The sequence below is a fragment of the Macrobrachium nipponense genome, chromosome 29 (genome assembly GCF_015104395.2).
Source record: "Macrobrachium nipponense isolate FS-2020 chromosome 29, ASM1510439v2, whole genome shotgun sequence".
Taxonomy (NCBI): Eukaryota; Metazoa; Arthropoda; class Malacostraca; order Decapoda; family Palaemonidae; genus Macrobrachium; species Macrobrachium nipponense.
The window spans coordinates 6750823-6768727 of NC_061092.1; the positions used below are offsets into that span (position 1 = coordinate 6750823).

General features: G+C 37.9%; 3 protein-coding genes across 3 annotated transcripts in view; all 3 read right to left on the reverse strand.

The window, feature by feature from the left end:
• The window catches only part of LOC135206001 (UNC93-like protein), a 5499-nt gene extending 4898 nt beyond the window's left edge, over positions 1 to 601 (reverse strand). The window contains exon 1 of the mRNA XM_064237172.1: positions 73 to 601. Within this exon, the coding sequence (XP_064093242.1) occupies positions 73 to 136 (64 nt within the window). The 5' untranslated portion in view covers positions 137 to 601. The remainder of the gene's footprint in view (positions 1 to 72) is intronic.
• A 1313-nt stretch (positions 602 to 1914) lies between these two features.
• LOC135205936 (glutamate receptor ionotropic, kainate glr-3-like) lies at positions 1915 to 8616 on the reverse strand. Its single transcript, XM_064237128.1, has 7 exons — positions 8455 to 8616; positions 6955 to 7196; positions 5658 to 5842; positions 5207 to 5446; positions 4149 to 4327; positions 3158 to 3335; positions 1915 to 2532 (listed from the first exon to the last, which is right to left on the reverse strand). The coding sequence occupies exons 1-7, from the start codon at positions 8574 to 8576 to the stop codon at positions 2395 to 2397; spliced, it is 1284 nt and encodes a 427-aa protein (XP_064093198.1). The 5' UTR covers positions 8577 to 8616; the 3' UTR covers positions 1915 to 2394.
• A 266-nt stretch (positions 8617 to 8882) lies between these two features.
• LOC135206002 (uncharacterized) lies at positions 8883 to 12960 on the reverse strand. Its single transcript, XM_064237173.1, has 5 exons — positions 12416 to 12960; positions 10588 to 10761; positions 10086 to 10267; positions 9087 to 9218; positions 8883 to 8908 (listed from the first exon to the last, which is right to left on the reverse strand). The coding sequence occupies exons 1-5, from the start codon at positions 12652 to 12654 to the stop codon at positions 8883 to 8885; spliced, it is 753 nt and encodes a 250-aa protein (XP_064093243.1). The 5' UTR covers positions 12655 to 12960.
• Between the last annotated feature and the right edge of the window lie 4945 nt (positions 12961 to 17905).

Genomic DNA, 17905 nt, shown 5'->3' on the forward strand with positions numbered 1-17905 from the left:
GAAAAGGCCCATCTCACGTGATCATGAATTTTCAAAAATGTCACAAACACACAAAAAATTAATATTTCATACCTCTTAATTCGCGCCCTGCCTCAGCTTTCTTGCTGCTGCTTGGAGATTCGTTTGCACCCGCCATTATTTTCTCTTATCACAAATCAAATGACGAGAAAAGCTTATTTTTGTTCTGTTTTTTTAAGCTGATTTTATCATCGCCTTCACGTGCTGGGTATACAAACGTCTGGAGGATTCCAATTCCCGTTTTCTATGAGGGGGCGATGCTCTCGCTTTGCCAGTGGCTTGGTTGATGAGCGGAGGGACCAAGACCTGTCTCTCTTTCGTTCTTGGGAGAGACGGATTCACGCGAAGCTCACTAAGAGAAGCTGCCCTGCAGACTGGCAGCCAACTTTTAGGCTCCAGCTTATATTGGCGATTGCGTCACCGGGAGGGAGAAAATAGCCTTGTCCCCGTTGCGCTTCTTTTCATTTTCGAAGCATTATCTTTAGCAAGCTCCTCGCAGACTTCTTAAAAGGGAGAGCGCAGATCAGTAATGTGCGTTTGCTTGCATGTCATTTATTTACGTATTTATGCGTTTTCTCTTTTCATGCATGGGTATTTTTTTCTTCTTTGCAAGATTCATTTACAAGTTGACGATATCTTGTGTTAGCTCCGCGTGTATCGTTAACAGAAATAATGATATCAATAACATTAATGTAAACTACGATTCGTAAGATATTCCTTTCAACAGATAATGGACTGGCGTATTTTTGTGCTAGGTTTTTTATTTAGCCAAATAAGAAAACCATCCTGAGTCCCACCTTTATATATGAAAAAAATCATATAAAGTTCCAGTTCGCACAGAACCTTTATTTTTATGTTTACTTCACGATCCTTAATTAGTGGCAAAAATCCGTCAAAACACAGCTAATGTCTCAGAAGAGGTTTGACCTTTACAAAGCAGTAGGGTATGTGCTATGCTTCATTTGTATTCCTTATCTGACCCACAAGAGCAAATGACCTTAATAAGCTTCATTCTAAAGGAAAATGTAGGTTAGTTGGACTGTGCATCGATATGTACACTCATGCGTGTGTTTTGATTTACATTCTTTTTCTTTTAGTACACTAACCCACCCCCACAACATTAGTAGGGGTTGTGGGACATCGTCAGGAGCTTCCGGCAGAACCCAGGGAAACCTCAGGGGGATGGAGAAGGAATTATGTATTTTCACGTCATCGGATCCCGAAAGGTTGGACACTCTCTCTCTCTCTCTCTCTCTCTCTCTCTCTCTCTCTCTCTCTCTTTATATATATGTAGTTTTGACATCCACCCTCTCCCTGATGCTTGCCTTAATCCTAAGTCATACATTTATTTTGTCAAGTTCAATTTAGATTTATTTAAAAATAAAAACGGATTTTTCTTGTGCTTGAGGAGATTAAAGTGCAACTCCAGACATAAACACTTTTCTTTGTTTTCATTTAGAGGATCCTAGCAACAAGATGACGTCAGAAACGAATAGTTATAATCATATTGTCATCAAAATCAGATACTACGTGATCATCAATAATGTTGTCACAGTTAGCGTAAAGAAAAAAATCATCTTGATATAACTGGATAACCTTTTTATCATGTCAGAAACGACTAAAGTTTGCAAGTGTAAATCCGTTTCATTTTTCAAGTCTAACATTTCCTAAAAATCTTAATAGCCTCTTTAAAGATCTTTGGTGTTTTATAACTGACAAAACCATTGTCCTTGCTATGCTGAACTGCAAGTTGATTTAAAATAAAAAAAATAAATAGTGCTGGAGGCGTCTTTATTTTAAGAACTTTGGCGTTTGATGATTTATCAAACCACTGCCCTTGCTATGCCGAACTAAATGTTGATGTAAAATAAAACAAAAACTCTAAGAGCAATTTTTTATTTTCTTTTCTTTTCGTTTAAAGTCCTCTACAGGACGACGTAGGATCGTGGTGGTTCCTGGAGCTTGGTCTCACACAATTAAAATGGTCGACTTTTTTTTTCCAAGACGTCCTGAGGAATAACCTCTTCATGAAATTGATATCTTTGTCCTATTTGTGTCTTTCCTTGAAGAAGGTTAGTTCAGTAGGAAACGCCCATGTAAATGTCTTTACTTGTCCTTGAAGAGAAAATCTCCAAATATGGAATATTTTCATATTCTTTCATTGCTTGTCCTTAGAGAAGACCTTGTTAGATTTTTCGGGTGTCCTTTAATTGTTTAATCTTGGAGGGGATGGTTTAATGAGAATATATTGATATCCTGTAATTGCTTCTTTTAGGAGATGACCTCTGAAGCTTTTGTAGGCTTTATTACTTTTATCTTAGGGGAAACTCTCAGATTTTGATATCCTTCGGTTGGTTGTCTTTGGAGGGCTGGATCTTATCGGAAGAGTTTGGGGGAAGGGAAGCTGGAGCAGCACTCAAAAAGGAAACTCAAGAGACCCAAGAGGTTTCCCATGATCAGTATATAGAAGACTCCTTGTAGATGGCCCATCCCTAGTACTGTATTGAAGCGTCGCTGAAAAATACAAAAAAGATTTGTGCTGTAACGACTTGAAAGTCACACGAGATTTGTGCTTTGGATAAATGTTGTTTCCCAAAACAACGAATATGATAAATAATGTTTTTGGTATAATATGGAACAAATGATATCTATCTTAATCGATTTCCATTAAATCTAGACAGCGAGTTATGGCTAGAATGAGACTGGCATAAGTTCAGTATTTGATGTAAAGATTTTCTTTGCCCTATTTATTGAGTTTGTTTATTTACATATTACTTTAATTTTGCTTAAGACCTTCACTTGGTACTAAAATCGCTTTAGTCTAACTTCCACGGTGCTTGGCAACACAGATTCAGTGATTCTTATTAAGTAAAAAACAAAAGAAAAAAAATTAGCTCATGTGCAGTCTGCACTAGATGAGCAACCAAGTTCAAGGTCGTATAAAGTTCAACTGCACCCCGAGAATAGTGTCAAGATGTTTATTTATTCATGAAATCCTAAAATTGTCACCAGTAACGAGAGAACGACACTCTGATCGTGTCTAGCATATTATCTTATAGGTAAGAAATGGTCCTCGGCCTCAATCTAAACTCTCTAGTTACCCTAGAGAATCTAAAATGATATATTTATGGCCGTATACCTGGTCATTATTTCTCCTGTCCTCAGCTGCGTCCTCATTCTCAGAGTTTTCCTTCTTCTTACTCCGAGACTTTGCCGCCGAGGACTCGATGAGGTTGTTCATCCAGAACTCGATGGCTCCGCTCTCGATCAGCCGGAGTTTCATGATGTCGATGCGCCCGCGGAACGGGGCGCCCTTCCTGTGGGTGTAGGAAGTCCAGTTAGAGAGAAATTTCACACACACACACACACATTTTTAGAGTTTCTCTTATACAATTAACGTTAAGTTTCTTGTAGGAAGTTTTTTAGTTTTCTCCCGATTTTCTGGCGAAAAATTATGCAGACTTTCCCACTCCATTTTTGATGTTTTTTGTCACGTCAGCTGTTTCGCTACTCGGTGGCATTATCAAGCGATGCCCGAGTTGCAGTCTAGACTTGCAACATATTTATACTAATGGGTTGTGGGTATTTCTTCGCTAGTGGTCTTTCTTGTATTACGTAATCTCATTTTTTTGAATGATTTTGAATGATGTTATAGCAAAAACGTCGTTATTATTATTATTGTTCTTACTATTGTTATTATTGGGAAAGTATTATTATTATTTTATTATTATTATTATTATTATTATTATTATTATTATTCTTATTGTTATTATTATTATTATTATTATTATTATTACTTAGACGATAAACCCCCGTTCATATGAAACAAGCGTATATATATCATTGACTTGTAATTCAAGATTCAAAAAATAATAATAATAATAATAATAATAATAATAATAATAATAATAATAATAATAATAATAATAATAATGAAGTTTTTGATAGAATATCATTCAAAATCATTCAAGCAATAAAATTATGCAATTCAAGAAGAACACAGAAGAAGAAAGACCCACATCCCAGATCTGAATGACCTAAGGAAGTAATCAAATCGACTGACTCTCGAGAGCATGACTTCGACACAGTATCCGTGAGACTGCTGCCCTTAGCGTAGCGACCGCCCTTACCTGAACCCCCATCCGTAGCCTCCGTAGTTGAAGAACTCCTCCTTGGCTGTGTGTATGGGAGTGTATCCTCTCTCGTCTGTGTACTGCGAGAGTATGATGGACCGAATGTAGTACTTCCAGGTGATGAAGGCGTGGCGGCTGGAAAGGACTCTGCGAAGCTGTACGTCCAGTTCCAGAACCTTAGAAACCAACAGATTCCTGGTGTCAAATAAAGCTCTGGATTTTCGCCATTCGGAATCGCAACTGACACTAATTTTAAGTCCCCTTTTGACTGCAAGTATACCTTCATTAATTCTCAGAGTAGCAACATTGACAACTCGATATTCAGTGTCACTGTTATAGAGTCTTTGAAACCCTTTTCAGTATTACCGTTCTCGACATTTCACCTTGATTATTCTTCGTTTGCCACACGTTTCTCGAAATTTTCCCTTGTTAGAGTGAAATGCTACCCATCTTCAGATCCAAGCTACTGTTACTTAGGTGTTGTGACAGATAGCAACTCGGTGAAACCGCTCTAGATGACTTATTGGAATTAGACCCTAATTTGAAAATAAAAACGAACTTTATTCCAATCTTTTCGCAATATCAAACGGCAGCTGTTGAGAGAACGTTATCGAATTTATCGTTTCAAAAATGCTTGCAAAATAAGATGCCTAACTGCGTTGTACCGTTTTTAGTCTTCGCTTCCTATTTATTATTAAATATACATTTTCTTTTGACCCTAAACTCTGAACGTGGTAGATTTGCTCATTTTAATAAAGAAATGAGGAAAATATCAAGGCTTCTGAAATAGCTCATTTGGAAAAAGTAAAGTTTCTTGAAGTACTATTATTATTATTATATTATTATTATTATTATTATTATTATTATTATTATTATTATTATTATTATTATTATTATTATTATTATTATTATTATTATTATAGAAATACAGAAGTAAAGTAAAGTAAAGAGAAGTAGTTGATTCTCCAGAAGCAAGAACCTTAATCTACACGCCAAGAGAAATCCAGGAACTCCCTTCATAACCTCCGATGGATTTCTCAGAGCAAGTCCCTCACCTCTATGCCCTTGAATATTTCCCTAACGGTAGGATTCTCATTCAACTTGAGCCACTCCCATCCTGATCCATATGTGGGTTCGAATCCCCAAGTCCACTTATGCCTCTTGTTCGCTTCCAGGAGATCGTCCAGCGAATTCAGCTCGGGCGACTTTCCAGGGACGGTCAGGTGGGCGATTAACGAAGACCGGTACATGATGGTCACTTGCATACAGTACAGCCACCACCAGCCTATCAGCATCTGGAAAGTATTTATTTGTCAAGCTATTATGTTTAGGAAGGCGCTTTTCCATTCGTCAAGTGAGCCTTTATCTTAAAAATTATACTGCTGATTCATCTCGTAATCTGTCGTATGTGGAACTAAGTTCTTTTGTAAAGCCTCCCAGGCCAGTCCTCACTAACTACTACATCTTACAGTCTTACCCAAGACCTCAAGGAGGTCTTGGTCTTACCTGTGCAGTGATGTTTTTTGGCAATCTCATGGGCGGGTCCTCCAGAATAATGGCCCACGTTAAGAGGACACTACTGCCAAGGCCTATGCTCCTCTCGTTAGAAATGCGAGACCATATCTTCTGGAGAATCCACAAGGTAACACCGGCAACCACCGTGGAGAGAACTGTCAGACCCCATAGTTGAGCTGCAGGAGGAGAAACATTACTCATTCTAAGATCTGGCAGCCATACTGGAGAGCAAAGCACGAGATACAAGACAAATTCTCGTAAAGAGTCTTGTTGATTTATGATACAAAGTTTTTCTGACTTTATTGCTGGAAGAATAGTAATTAAACTTTTTTTGTGTAGTAAGCTGTTCATGTCTGTACATTTGTATGCAAATTAGCAGAAATCTAACTTTTTTATACAGGGTATCCAAATGCTAGCTTGATTACTTAAGAGTAAAGTGGATTCCAACTTCCATTTAGGCAGCTTACAGGTGGAACAGGCTGACTTACTTTTGAAAGGTTTAATTAGACAACTAACTTGCAAACTAACATTTACCTCAATTTCTGCCTAGTAGCTTGATTACCTGTATTGGTATAATATGAGTCAACATAGATGTGAAGGGTTTGGGGAGTCGTGTACATTCGATCATCGGAAAGTGCTGATTTGCATTTTGTTTACTGATGCAATTTAGCATTTGATCATCTAGGGTAACAATTTGCATGTGTAAGGTCAAGAGTCAACTTGTCTGATGAGCGAAGCAAATTTTCTCTCAAGACTAAAAGCCAATTATTAAGCTGTTTTCCCGAATAGCCAGTGATCCCAGGTAAGAAATCAAGCCTTTGGTCTGGTACATTCATACTTTAACAAATAATTCGAAGTTGAACGTTGGAACTCTTGAACTCACTGCATCATTCACTTCCATCTTCCATACACTCTCACCCCCCTTCCATATATAGCCATCACTCTTCTCCTTCCCCTCCTTCCTCCTTTCTGTGGTGAATTATACACTCCTTTCAGTTCCTCGTTGGACGAGTGGTTAACGCGCTCGCCTACCTATTCGGTAGTTGCGAGTTCGATTCTCCGCTCTGCCAACATGGAATCAGAGGAATGTATTCATTGGTGATTAGAGATTCATTTCTCGATATAATGTGGTTCGGATCCCTTAATATGCTGCAGGTCCCGTTGCTAGGTAACCAGTTGGTTCCTAGCCAAGTAAAAATATCTACTCCTTCGGGCCAGCCCTAGGAGAGCTGTCAATCAGCTCAGTGGTCTTTTTAAACTAAGATATATATATACGTAGAACTTATACGCGTGAAAGGTCTGACGAGGGCAAACGACTGGGGTAAGGGCGCCGACTTGGCCGTGACCATGACGAGGGGCTCGGACGAGTAGACTCGGGAGTAGTCGACGACGGGGAGGCGGTTCTCCAGCCAAGAGAGCATCATGGAAAAGTCGCCCTTGTGGTGCTGCAGCGTTCCGACGATCCCTGTCCAGTTCCCGTTCGCCGTGGACGTCCCCCACTGGTTGTCCCAAGGAACGCGCATTTCGTACCTGTGGGGTAATTGGAAATGATTCCGCTTTCTCTCGCGATGGGGCATTAGCCTGGGAAGTCGTCGTGTACTTTGGGGACGAAAAACAAAATGAAATATAGGTTTTTCCATATAGACAGACAAAAGATGCGAGATATACGAGTAGATATAGTAGATTCACATCAACCGTGCATTTGATGCCTAGGCCAGTCCCTTACGACGCTCCTGATTGGCTGTTGATAAGTCAGTCACAGGGCTGGAAACTCTCAGTCTCTCTCGATAGTTCACATGGGTAGGATCTATGTTCCACCTCTGCTGAGGGATACGTCTTTCAAAAGTATCTCGAAGGAGAGGCAGAAATACATCCTGCCTACATGAACTATCTCGAGAGACTGAGAGTTTCCAGCCATGTCACTGGCTTATCAACACCCAATCAGGAGCGTCGTAAGGGACTGGCCTAGACATCAAATGCACGGCTGATGTGAATCTACTATAATTAGATATGCAAGTACGATTTAATAAAACGAAATCCACTAACATATTTCAATACAAATAGTGTAGTTTTGCTCAGCAAGTTAATGACACACGAGTAGAGCCTTTTCCTCTTAATTGGCTCCACAGATTGATACCGAAAGAAACAGATAGTTCATACTTCTGCAATATAATTATGGTTCTTCAAAACTAATCTGCTAATTGTTTTAAGTTAAAACTTTAGTTGTCGTTTTCGTGATCTAATAACCCCAAAATCTTTGGTCCAGGTCAAAATCAAATTCTATGATCTTTGGATCACGGAAGTGCGATTATCTCTTTTGTGATCAATACTTGGGTGGGTAACCACAAAGATAGGGCAGACAGCATCGTCAGCCTCCGTAGGCGGGGTAGTGCCGTCAGTGCACCTCATGAGTTGCACTGTAGGCATTACTTAAGATTCTTTGCAGCGTCCCTTCGGCCCCTACCTGCAACCCTTTTCATTTCTTTTACTGTACCTCTGCTCATATTCTCTTTCTTCCATCTTACTGTCCACCCTCTCCTAACAATAGATTCATAGTGTATCTTTGAGGTTTTCCTCCTGTTACGCCTTTCAAACATTTTCACTGTCAATTTCCGTTTCAGAGCTGAATGGCCTTAGTTGCCCCAGTGCTTGGTATGTATGGATAAAAATGTATGTAAAAGTACTTGAATATCAGTAAAGCAACCCCATTCTGAAAAGTTTGAAACCGGAGAAATAGAGAAAGTCAGAGAAATGTAATTTTACGAACTGCGGGAAAGGTACAACTCACGAGAAATTCAAGGCCTTGGCTATGCCCTTCAGCATCCTAACGTCTAAGGAGTCCAAAGGATGCACAATAGTGCCTCCTTGCTTGCTGGTCCTTGCGAAGTCCGTGTAGGGGAACCACGCCATGCACACTATCCGGAATTTGTGTCCGTAGAAATTCCGAAATTGATCTGTGGAGTCAGATGAAAAATAGCATTGTTGGGTGAGCTGTGATTGTCCCTTGAAGGTCTTCCGTTATTTGAATTTCTCATTCATGGAATGGTCTGTAGTGGTTTTTACTATTTGGCTATGTAGTTCGCGATTTGGACTATGTATTGAATGGGTTGTTGAAGTTAAATTGTTTGCAAATTCGTGGAAATACTTTTATCGGTATGTGACCGTTGGATAATGTTACAATTCATAACGCGAAAATACTTGTCTTTCCAGCCGTATTTATACATTTATTCGGTGATCACTTTCTTCGAAGAAAGATGAAAATGGTTCAATTAAAATACTTATAAAGAAAATTCAGCATTTTATAGTCGGTCACTTAATATAATATGTCATGAGGAAACCGATGCTTCAAGTATTATATTTCTAAAATGAAATAGTCACCCCCCACCTAAACCAACATCCCCCCCCCCCCCCCCCCCACACCCTCCTCGCCTTTAAACAGTTGAGCCTCAATATGAGGCGAGGCCCTTGGATTCCAAATCCCGAGAGAGTAGACTTTGGCTTCTCCTCCATCGCAGTAGAAGCACCTTGTGAACACCTCAACTACCTTACTTTCTGAAAATAGATGGAAAATAGATGGATAGACAGACACAAAATGTGAAAAATATACGAGTAGATAATTAGATATGCAGGTGTGATTTAATGAAACGAAATCCATTAACACGTAACAAATTTCAAAATGTGAGCAGATATGCAAATAGGAAAGGCATGAATTACTAGATATTTACTTGTTAAATGAAAAGAGGTCTATTAAAAAGAACTCCTTTCACTAATATGCTATTAGTAAAACTAAAATAAAGAATTTAGTTTTAACCTGTTCAAATTACTGTATTTCCAAGTTGACAAAATAGCCAACTTTGTTCATGACACTCAGTGAGTGACCTGCTACATCATAATGGCATTTTTGACGATATAATTATATGTACATGTATTCATTCATTTCGGAGAAATAGGTCTTTTAACATATGATTATACTTTAGCTCGTTAAAGCTGGTGTAACATTCTTTAATACTGCCAACTGAGAGTTGAAAAATGTAATCTGTTCATCAACTGTCTGGCTAATTGTTACAGAATTGCACTAGGGCGAAATTGTGATAAACTCGGTCAACTGATTCATTTACATTTCTGGCGTAACAACTAGCTCATAAATTCACCGATGACTTATAAGTGACTTAGTGACGCTAAAAAAGTCAGTACGACTGGCGACATGATGTCCCTACTCCCTAGTAAGCCCAGGTTTGTCGTAGCAAAAAACTTGCCTTTTAGGAAACAAGGGACTATAGGACTCAGAAAATAAAAGGAAATATTATCCATTTTATTTTCTTGTTGCTACTTCATGAACGAATTTCATGCATCATTTTCTCCAAGTAACAATTCATAAACATCTAAAAACAGACATGCTTATACTTCCTTGTAACTTACTGTTGTTTTCCTGGCGAATATTTTGCGAATCGAAAATGACTTCTTCTCCAATTCCGAGGTACAGAATATTGACAGTATTACGGAATGTATTCTGTAAGATCAGCTCAGTCAATTTGTCGCGACTGCCGGCCAAGACGATGTAAGTGTCCGGATGGAGGTAGAGCTTTACATCTTCCAGGAACCTTTTTAAGTGAGAATGAAGAGTAAGAAGAATATTTATAAAAGAGCCTTTCCGCTTTTAACTTCCGTGTTCATTTTACTACCGCAGACCAATTCATCTTGTACTTTGGAGAATTTATGTAAATTTTGCCTGTTTAAGATTTATTTTCCTTTCTGAAAACTGATCTCTTCTTGCTATATTTTCCTGTTATCTTCTTATGAAGTTTGAATGATTGTACCTAGTTGATAATCAACTGTTGCGTCACGTGCATGGTGAGAGAAGGAAAAAGATGGGTATGTGTGTGTGTGTTTGTGTATACACAAGCTATTCATATACCCTAACCTGAATATGTCTTCCGTTAAGGCACTAGCTAGAACATCCAGCACAATGGCACGACAGGTAAATCGGGGCTTCAAGGTATCCAAGGCCTTGGCAGCAAAGGGCCTTTGATCGTTGTCACTCAGGTGTTTGCCATCCAGGTAGACCACCCCCTTGCTTGCACTGTCGTGGAGGACTCTGAAGGAATTCAAAATTAAGGCTCTCAAGGACTCGTAGGATGGAAATTCAGATCGTGAAGGAGTCTAATGAGGAAGGAAAATTAAGGCTGTGAAGGAATCATAGGATGCAAAAGTCATATCGTAAAGGACTCTGAAGGAATGCATTCAGATCGTGAAGGAATCTGATGAGATGCAAAATAATGCAATCAAAGATTCGTGCAACTTAAAATTCAGGTTTTGAAGGACTAATGGGATGCAAGATTATGACGATGTAGGACTCAGATAGGATGCAAGATGAAGGTACGGAGGACTGCTAGGATGCGAGACTAACGCCGTAAACGACTACTGGGATGCAAATTCTGACCTTGAAGAACTTCAGTGGGATACAAAATTAAGGGCTTGAAGGACTGAAGACCTTTGCAAACTTAAGTTTGTGAAATTCAGGGATGCAATACAAATTAAAGCTGCAATTATAAAAGATTTTAATAGTATGCAAACTTGCGATTGTAAACGAATATACACAAATTGAAATTCCAATTATGAAGGATTTTGATGGTATGCAAACTTGCGATTGTAAACGAATATACACAAATTGAAATTTCAGTTATGAAGGATTTTGATGGTATGCAAACTTGCGATTGTATACGAATATATATAAATTGAAATTTCAATTATGAAGGATTTTGATGGTATGCAAACTTGCGATTGTAAACGAATATATACAAATTGAAATTTCAGTTATGAGGATTTTGAATGGATGAGAACGTGCCATTTTGTTACGATATATGGCAAAATTGATCAGATGAAGGATTTTGATGGTATGAGAACGTGCCATTGTTAAACGATTATAGCAAATTGAAATTCAGTTATGAAGGATTTTGATGGTATGAGAAGCCATTGTTAAACATTATATGCAAATTGAAATTTCAGTTATGAAGGATTTTGATGGTATGAGAACGTGCCATTGTTAAACGATTATATGCAAATTGCACTCACCAAGAACTGGTTGGCTGCAACCTGTATATACTGCAACGGAATTCAGCTTTGAATGACACAGGTTTGTTGCAATTCAAGGATGTCAGGAATTGTTGAGATGAAAATTGAAGTCCTTGGATGATCAATATTGTTATGCAAAATTGACGCTGTGAAAGACATTCTTAGGATATATACAATAAAGACTGTGAAGGAGATCCGATAGCGTGGTAAAATGAAGTACACTTTCTCCTAATTTCGATACAGATCATTATGAAATGCTATGAATTAAATTGAAGTGCAATTAAATGGTAATAGATAGCTAATTAAGTATATTTATATTAGTACCAATTATCATCACAATGTGTTCTTCATTGATGTAACAAACTTGTAATTGTTATGATAATTGCAACTACCTTTATGGCAACAGTTGGAAGATTGCTGTTGAGCTATGTTATCGAAAAGGGAAACTTCACTCTCCCGTACTTTCTCTAATTCCAATTTGAAAGGAAGTTTGAATGAATAGTCATGGAGTTTGATTGTGCGGTATCCAATATCTTCAACAAGCGTTCAACTCGTAATGAAATTTTATTTTCAAGAACAGTCAGTTCATCTCGTCTAATCTTGCTTTGTACAGAGGCCGATGGTATGGAAACCCAAGGGCCTCGTATAGCTATTCTTAAAATTTGAAAGCAACTTACTCTCTAAGACTTCTCTGAAAGGAACTCTCTTTGCCGGATAGAATCGCCACCACGTAGCACTCGACTAAGTTCTCCGCCAACAGTTGGCCCACTACTAGGCCTAAATGTTTAGCTTCCATAGCATCAGCTTGTAGACTGGGTATCTTGCCAATCTGGGCATGTGCAGATGACACAATCTGAGCAATCATCATGAGCATCAGGACTCCGGTGATTTTGGAGAAGGAAATGTAAGTAGCCATGACGCAGTGGTAGCTGAAAAGGCAGAAGAAATGTAGTTTCTAAGATAAAGGAGATGTAGTCTTTTTGAAAGCTTCTGTCTTTCAAAGATACTTAGCAAGGAACGCCTGAGTTAAAGTAGAATTTTGTTTATGCTCTTGGCTGTTTTGGTGGTATCGGTTACTTGCAAAATGGTTCCTCGTTGCACGAGTGGTTTACGTGCTCGCCTACCGAGTCGGTAGTCCAAGTTCGATTCCCCGCTCTGCCAATGCGGAATCAGAGGAATTTGTTTCTGTTGATTAGAAATTCATATCTCGATATAATGTGGTTCGGATACCACAGTAGGCTGTAGGTCCCGTTGCTAGGTAACCATTGGTTCCTAGCCACGTTAAAATATCTAATCTTTCTGGCCAGCCCTAGGAGAGCTGTTAATTAGCTCGGTGGTCTGGTTAAACTAATATATACTTAACAACTTTTAGTTACTTGCAAAAAATCTGTTTTCTCGCCCAAAAGGTCGCCTGTAATTGGCAGGGAAAATAAATACTTCCTAATTAACCAATAAGGCAGAGCATTTTGCATCAAGAGTCATAAGTGCAGCTCGATAGCTAACGAAAAATGTAGATAGTTTAACAATCCCGTTTGGTAACACTGAGTTTTTTAAAATCTCCATTGACTAAAGACAAACTAAAACTGCCACTCATTTGCAAAACGGGTTTTGTGAAAAAACAAAAAAAAAACAAGAATTGACTAAATACCGTGCTATTGAGCAGTCTCTAGCCAGAATGAACTAGGAAAAAGAAAAAAAAACTTCACCGTGCCGAGATAATCAAGTAGCAATGAGACCGTCACTGACCTTCTTAAGTGCTAATGTTTGATAAACGTCTGCGGTAAATTAATCAGTGAAAAGAGAAAAGCGAATTTTTTTTTTTTAAGCTTGGTAGCAATTGGTAACCCAAAAGTCAGCCCTAAATCAAAGGAGCTAAAGTAGTTTCTCGCGAAACAAATGAGAAGTGGGTGAAAATATTATGGATGCAATTAACGCTTTCTTTAAGCGAAACAAAATGACGAAGTGGAATGCTGAATTCGACATGAGTAGCAGTCAAGGATAAAATATTGAAAATTAAACAAATGTCAAAAGTCTATTAATATATGAATGCATAAGTGATAAATATGTATTTATATATATATTATATATATATATATATATATATATATATATATATATATATATAGATATATATATATATATATATCTATATATATATATATATATATATAATATATATATATATAGATATATATATATATATATATATATATATATATATATATATATATATATTATATATACAAATGTATATATTACATTAGGCTCGGACAGCTACCATTCAGGCACTGAACATTAGAAGTTACGTTAAACATGTTTTTCTAGGAGTGTGACCGTATATATATATTTAGTCATAGCCATAAACAAGTGATTAAGAAAAATATGCAAAAAAGTATATGTAAAAAAAATACATACCTAATGGACATATTCATAAACAAAGAAAAATGCATGGAAAATACAGATCCATGTTTGCTATATATGGTATAATCTTAATAAAGGATTATGAGGTACCACAAAATAAAAGGTTAACATGTGTACATGAAAGATTATAGTAATAGGTAACCCGATTAAGAATAGTTGTTACCCCGTGGAGATACATAATTTATACATGATCATGGATAACTGTTTAAGAATATTTGTTACTCTTTGTAAAGATATAAATATAATATAATTGATATGATTGTGCACAAGATATAAATTCCTGGTACGTACACGCACCAATATTTTAATATATAGGGCTTCAATATTTTATTAGGTGCCCTAAAGATACTTTTAACTGTTCATATATTTAAAAAAAGCAAAGTCTTGGAGTTTCTTGTCCTACATTTTGCCAGCGTACAGACCGCTTTTCACACACAACTCAATTCCAGAACAATGTTCCTCCGAGTCAAGTGAAATGGCCAATTTCAAATGGCCCTAAACGTAAATGCCTTCAACGCGATAGGAGTGTTGTCTGAACGTGGCAAGACGTTCCTCCAAAGATCCATCTGTGTTCGCCTCAACCTACGCCAAACAAAGATGTTAACGGCGATAAGAATCACCACCGTAACACAAATCACGGCCAGCGACACGTAGAAACGAAGATTTCCTCCTGCATAAGTCGGTGACGTGTGGTCCATCTCAGCTAGTTGCGTCAAACGATGAGCCACCTTCGCGTTGTATGGGAGAGGTAGGAATGGTATAACTGTACTTGTCCACGAAAAATTTGCGAAATAGGCCCGTTCTCGGATGATAGTGTTAACTCCTCGGACCGTGTAGTTCCTGGACGTCCCGATGCACCCGTCGGCTGCCACGAAGATCTGGGAGTGGATCCGTCCGGACATGCCACCTTAAAGCCTGCCTTGTCGTATCGCATCCACGAGCCGTTATTCAGTCTGTAATTGAACTTATTATCGTCAAAAGGATAAAGTTTTTTCAGACAACCTTCGTGTGTATGGGAGAGAGAACCGTTTAGCACTATACCTAACTCACATGAATCCATTGACATAGGATGGAATTCAAAGGAGTCAGCTGTACAAACTTTATTATTCATGGCTTCTGAACAGTGAGTGAATTTATCTAAGTCCTTAAGGACTGTATATGTTTCCCTATCAGGGGAAATCAATACGTGTCCCGTCAAATTGGATATTACTGAACTTGAGTTATTCGTCATGAAAGTTGGGAACGGTGCGATGTTGTATGCTTGCCAGGCATCAGAAGAATCAAAGGGAATTGTGATCATGATCCTGTAATTTTCAACGCTTACCGATATTAAACTATAATAAAATTCTATCTTATGGGCGTCTAATAAAGGAACATAACCTAGTTTCTCCCGTCCGTTCTCCAAAGTTGAAGTCAGATCTTTGATAGGCAAAAGATGTGGTGATAAAACACCCCTTGTTGCTAGCGTAATAGCTTCTACATAGTCTTTTGATTTTTCAATAAAATGTGATATTTTGGTACGGATATGATCTATTTTCGAACTATAATAACCTAACGTAGCCAGCAAGTGTTGCACTTCCATAATCTGATCGATATTACTAGAATGTTCGTTCACCAAACTCATTATTTGATTGATTGAGGATAACTGGTTACGCAGTTCTGACAAAACTAATTCGTTTTCATGTTGCAAAAACTCAATTCTCTTATTCTGATCATGAATTTTAAGACGATGTGAAATTCCCAAGCCTAAACTTGCAACAGATCCAAAGATGTTTAGTGCAGCAAAGATAAACGAGTTTCGTCTTTCGAGGTTATTGTGCCGCACAGTCCACATCAGCAGATCTCGAGCCAGAGCTTCTGCCTCGGCAGTTTTATTTTGCAAGTCGTATGATAACATTTCCGCAATACTTAGTGATTGTGCTAGCGAACTCTCTGGATTAATAGGAAAATGACGTTGGTGCATTTCATTCAACGAAACCGAACCTCAACAGGTCACTCTTTACGTTAATGACGTCATCCTCGGGGAGAAAAATCGCTTGCATGTCTATTTCTATAACTATATTGCTTGCGGTAATGAAAACGTCTTCTGCTCTTTCTACAATGGTGCCATGGGTAAAATATATATTTTTTGTTTTAGCGCTCTTCCCACACGATAAAGATGTCTGAACAAACAGTATCACTCCTAACAATAAAAGCTTCATTTTGGAAACCTGCAATGAGTAAAATGTATGTAATTACTCATGTTAAAGAAAAAATGTTTACATACACATGTTATATATATATATATATATATATATATATATATATATATATATATATATATATATAATATATATATATATAAGTTATTATACAAGTTTCATAGATACAAAAATTTCCCTCACTTCCTTCTACCCTTCTTTTAATTTCTGATGTGCGCCAATGGAACGATTCTCTTATCAGTGGGTTGGGATACGTTTTGAACTCTAAATCTATTGGCCGTTAATATTTCTAAAATGTTAAACGGGCCTTCAAACTTAGGTGTCAGTTTGTAATTGAGTCCTTTGCGTACATATATGTATACCTTATCGCCCACGGTATATGTTTTAGTTGGCTTAGCTATTTTATCATGATTTCTTTTCATTATGATTTGTGATTCTTCTAGATTCTTACGAAGTTTATTATATCGACTTATGCTTGCATCCATAACATCCTTTAGAGGATTTGATAAATTGGTTGTAGGCGTTAGTACATGGAAAGGCGTTCTAGCTGGGGTACCGTACAGTGCCTCGTGCGGCGACATTTTGATAGATTCATGATATGAGTGATTAAGAGTGCTTAGTACCGCAGGTATGGCAATATCCCATTCCCCCTAATGTAACTCTTAATATGTATAAAACCTTACGATTTGCTCTTTCCACTAGCCCGTTAGACTCTGGGTGGTAGATCATGGTATTGATTTTCTTTATGCAAAGGAATTCACACAATTAGTTAAGGAAATGATTATTGAATTCTCCACCCGAGTCAGAGATTATCATGTGTGGAATTCCATGTTTACAAATGTAGCACTCGTAAAACTTCCTAGCGCATTCGATCGGGGTTATAGTTTTAAGCGCTATCAGTTCGGTATATCCAGTCAAGGCATCTATGATTACTAAGAGATGCTTATTTCCTCTGTCTGACTCGTAAAACCTTGTTAATAAATCTAAGTGTACTCTTTCAAAGGGTTGATTGGGCACAAGATAAGCCCCTAGGCTGACAGGTGTCTTCGTGTGCCCTTTGTTTTCCTGACAAGTGCGACAATTAGCTATGTGCTTTTTTTATATCTGTAAGCATCGTATGCCAATAAAATAATGATTTGGCTTTCTGTGACATTATGGAGAACCCCGGGTGGCCATGCAATGGATTTGCATGCAACCAATTTAAGACAGTGGGTATAAGTGAGATTGGTACCACTACCTGGTCGTTACGCACCTGTGGTGTATTGCAGGTTTTCCTTGTCACGGATCTACACAGAATATTATCTTTGATTATATAATTCTGCTGCGTATACTTTATATATTCCTTTTCCTTAGGATTTCCGTTCAAAGCATTTATGATTTTTTCTAATTGCTGATCTTTTATTTGTTCAGTCTGTATTAGTTCAGCACTCCAGCCCAGATCTTCCTGTTCAGATACAGTTTTAACAATAGGCATAGATGTTGATATATCTATTAATTCAGCTAACGGCTCCGTACAAGATGATGCGGAGTTGCGTGATAATGCGT

What these genes read in the sequence shown, in the direction of transcription:
- LOC135205936 (XM_064237128.1), bottom strand. Translation starts at nt 8,576, where the DNA reads ATGGCGTGGTTCCCCTACACGGACTTCGCAAGGACCAGCAAGCAAGGA. An exon ending in AAATATTCAAGGGCATAGAG is followed by an intron (nt 4,328 to 5,206) that starts GTGAGGGACTTG and finishes TTGGTTTCTAAG; the next exon opens with GTTCTGGAACTGGACGTACA. An exon ending in ACAGGAGAAATAATGACCAG is followed by an intron (nt 2,533 to 3,157) that starts GTATACGGCCAT and finishes TGTATTTTTCAG; the next exon opens with CGACGCTTCAATACAGTACT.
- LOC135206002 (XM_064237173.1), bottom strand. Translation starts at nt 12,654, where the DNA reads ATGGCTACTTACATTTCCTTCTCCAAAATCACCGGAGTCCTGATGCTC. An exon ending in TATTCGCCAGGAAAACAACA is followed by an intron (nt 9,219 to 10,085) that starts GTAAGTTACAAG and finishes ATCTATTTTCAG; the next exon opens with AAAGTAAGGTAGTTGAGGTG. An exon ending in ACTGTTTAAAGGCGAGGAGG is followed by an intron (nt 8,909 to 9,086) that starts GTGTGGGGGGGG and finishes CTTTCTTCGAAG; the next exon opens with AAAGTGATCACCGAATAAAT.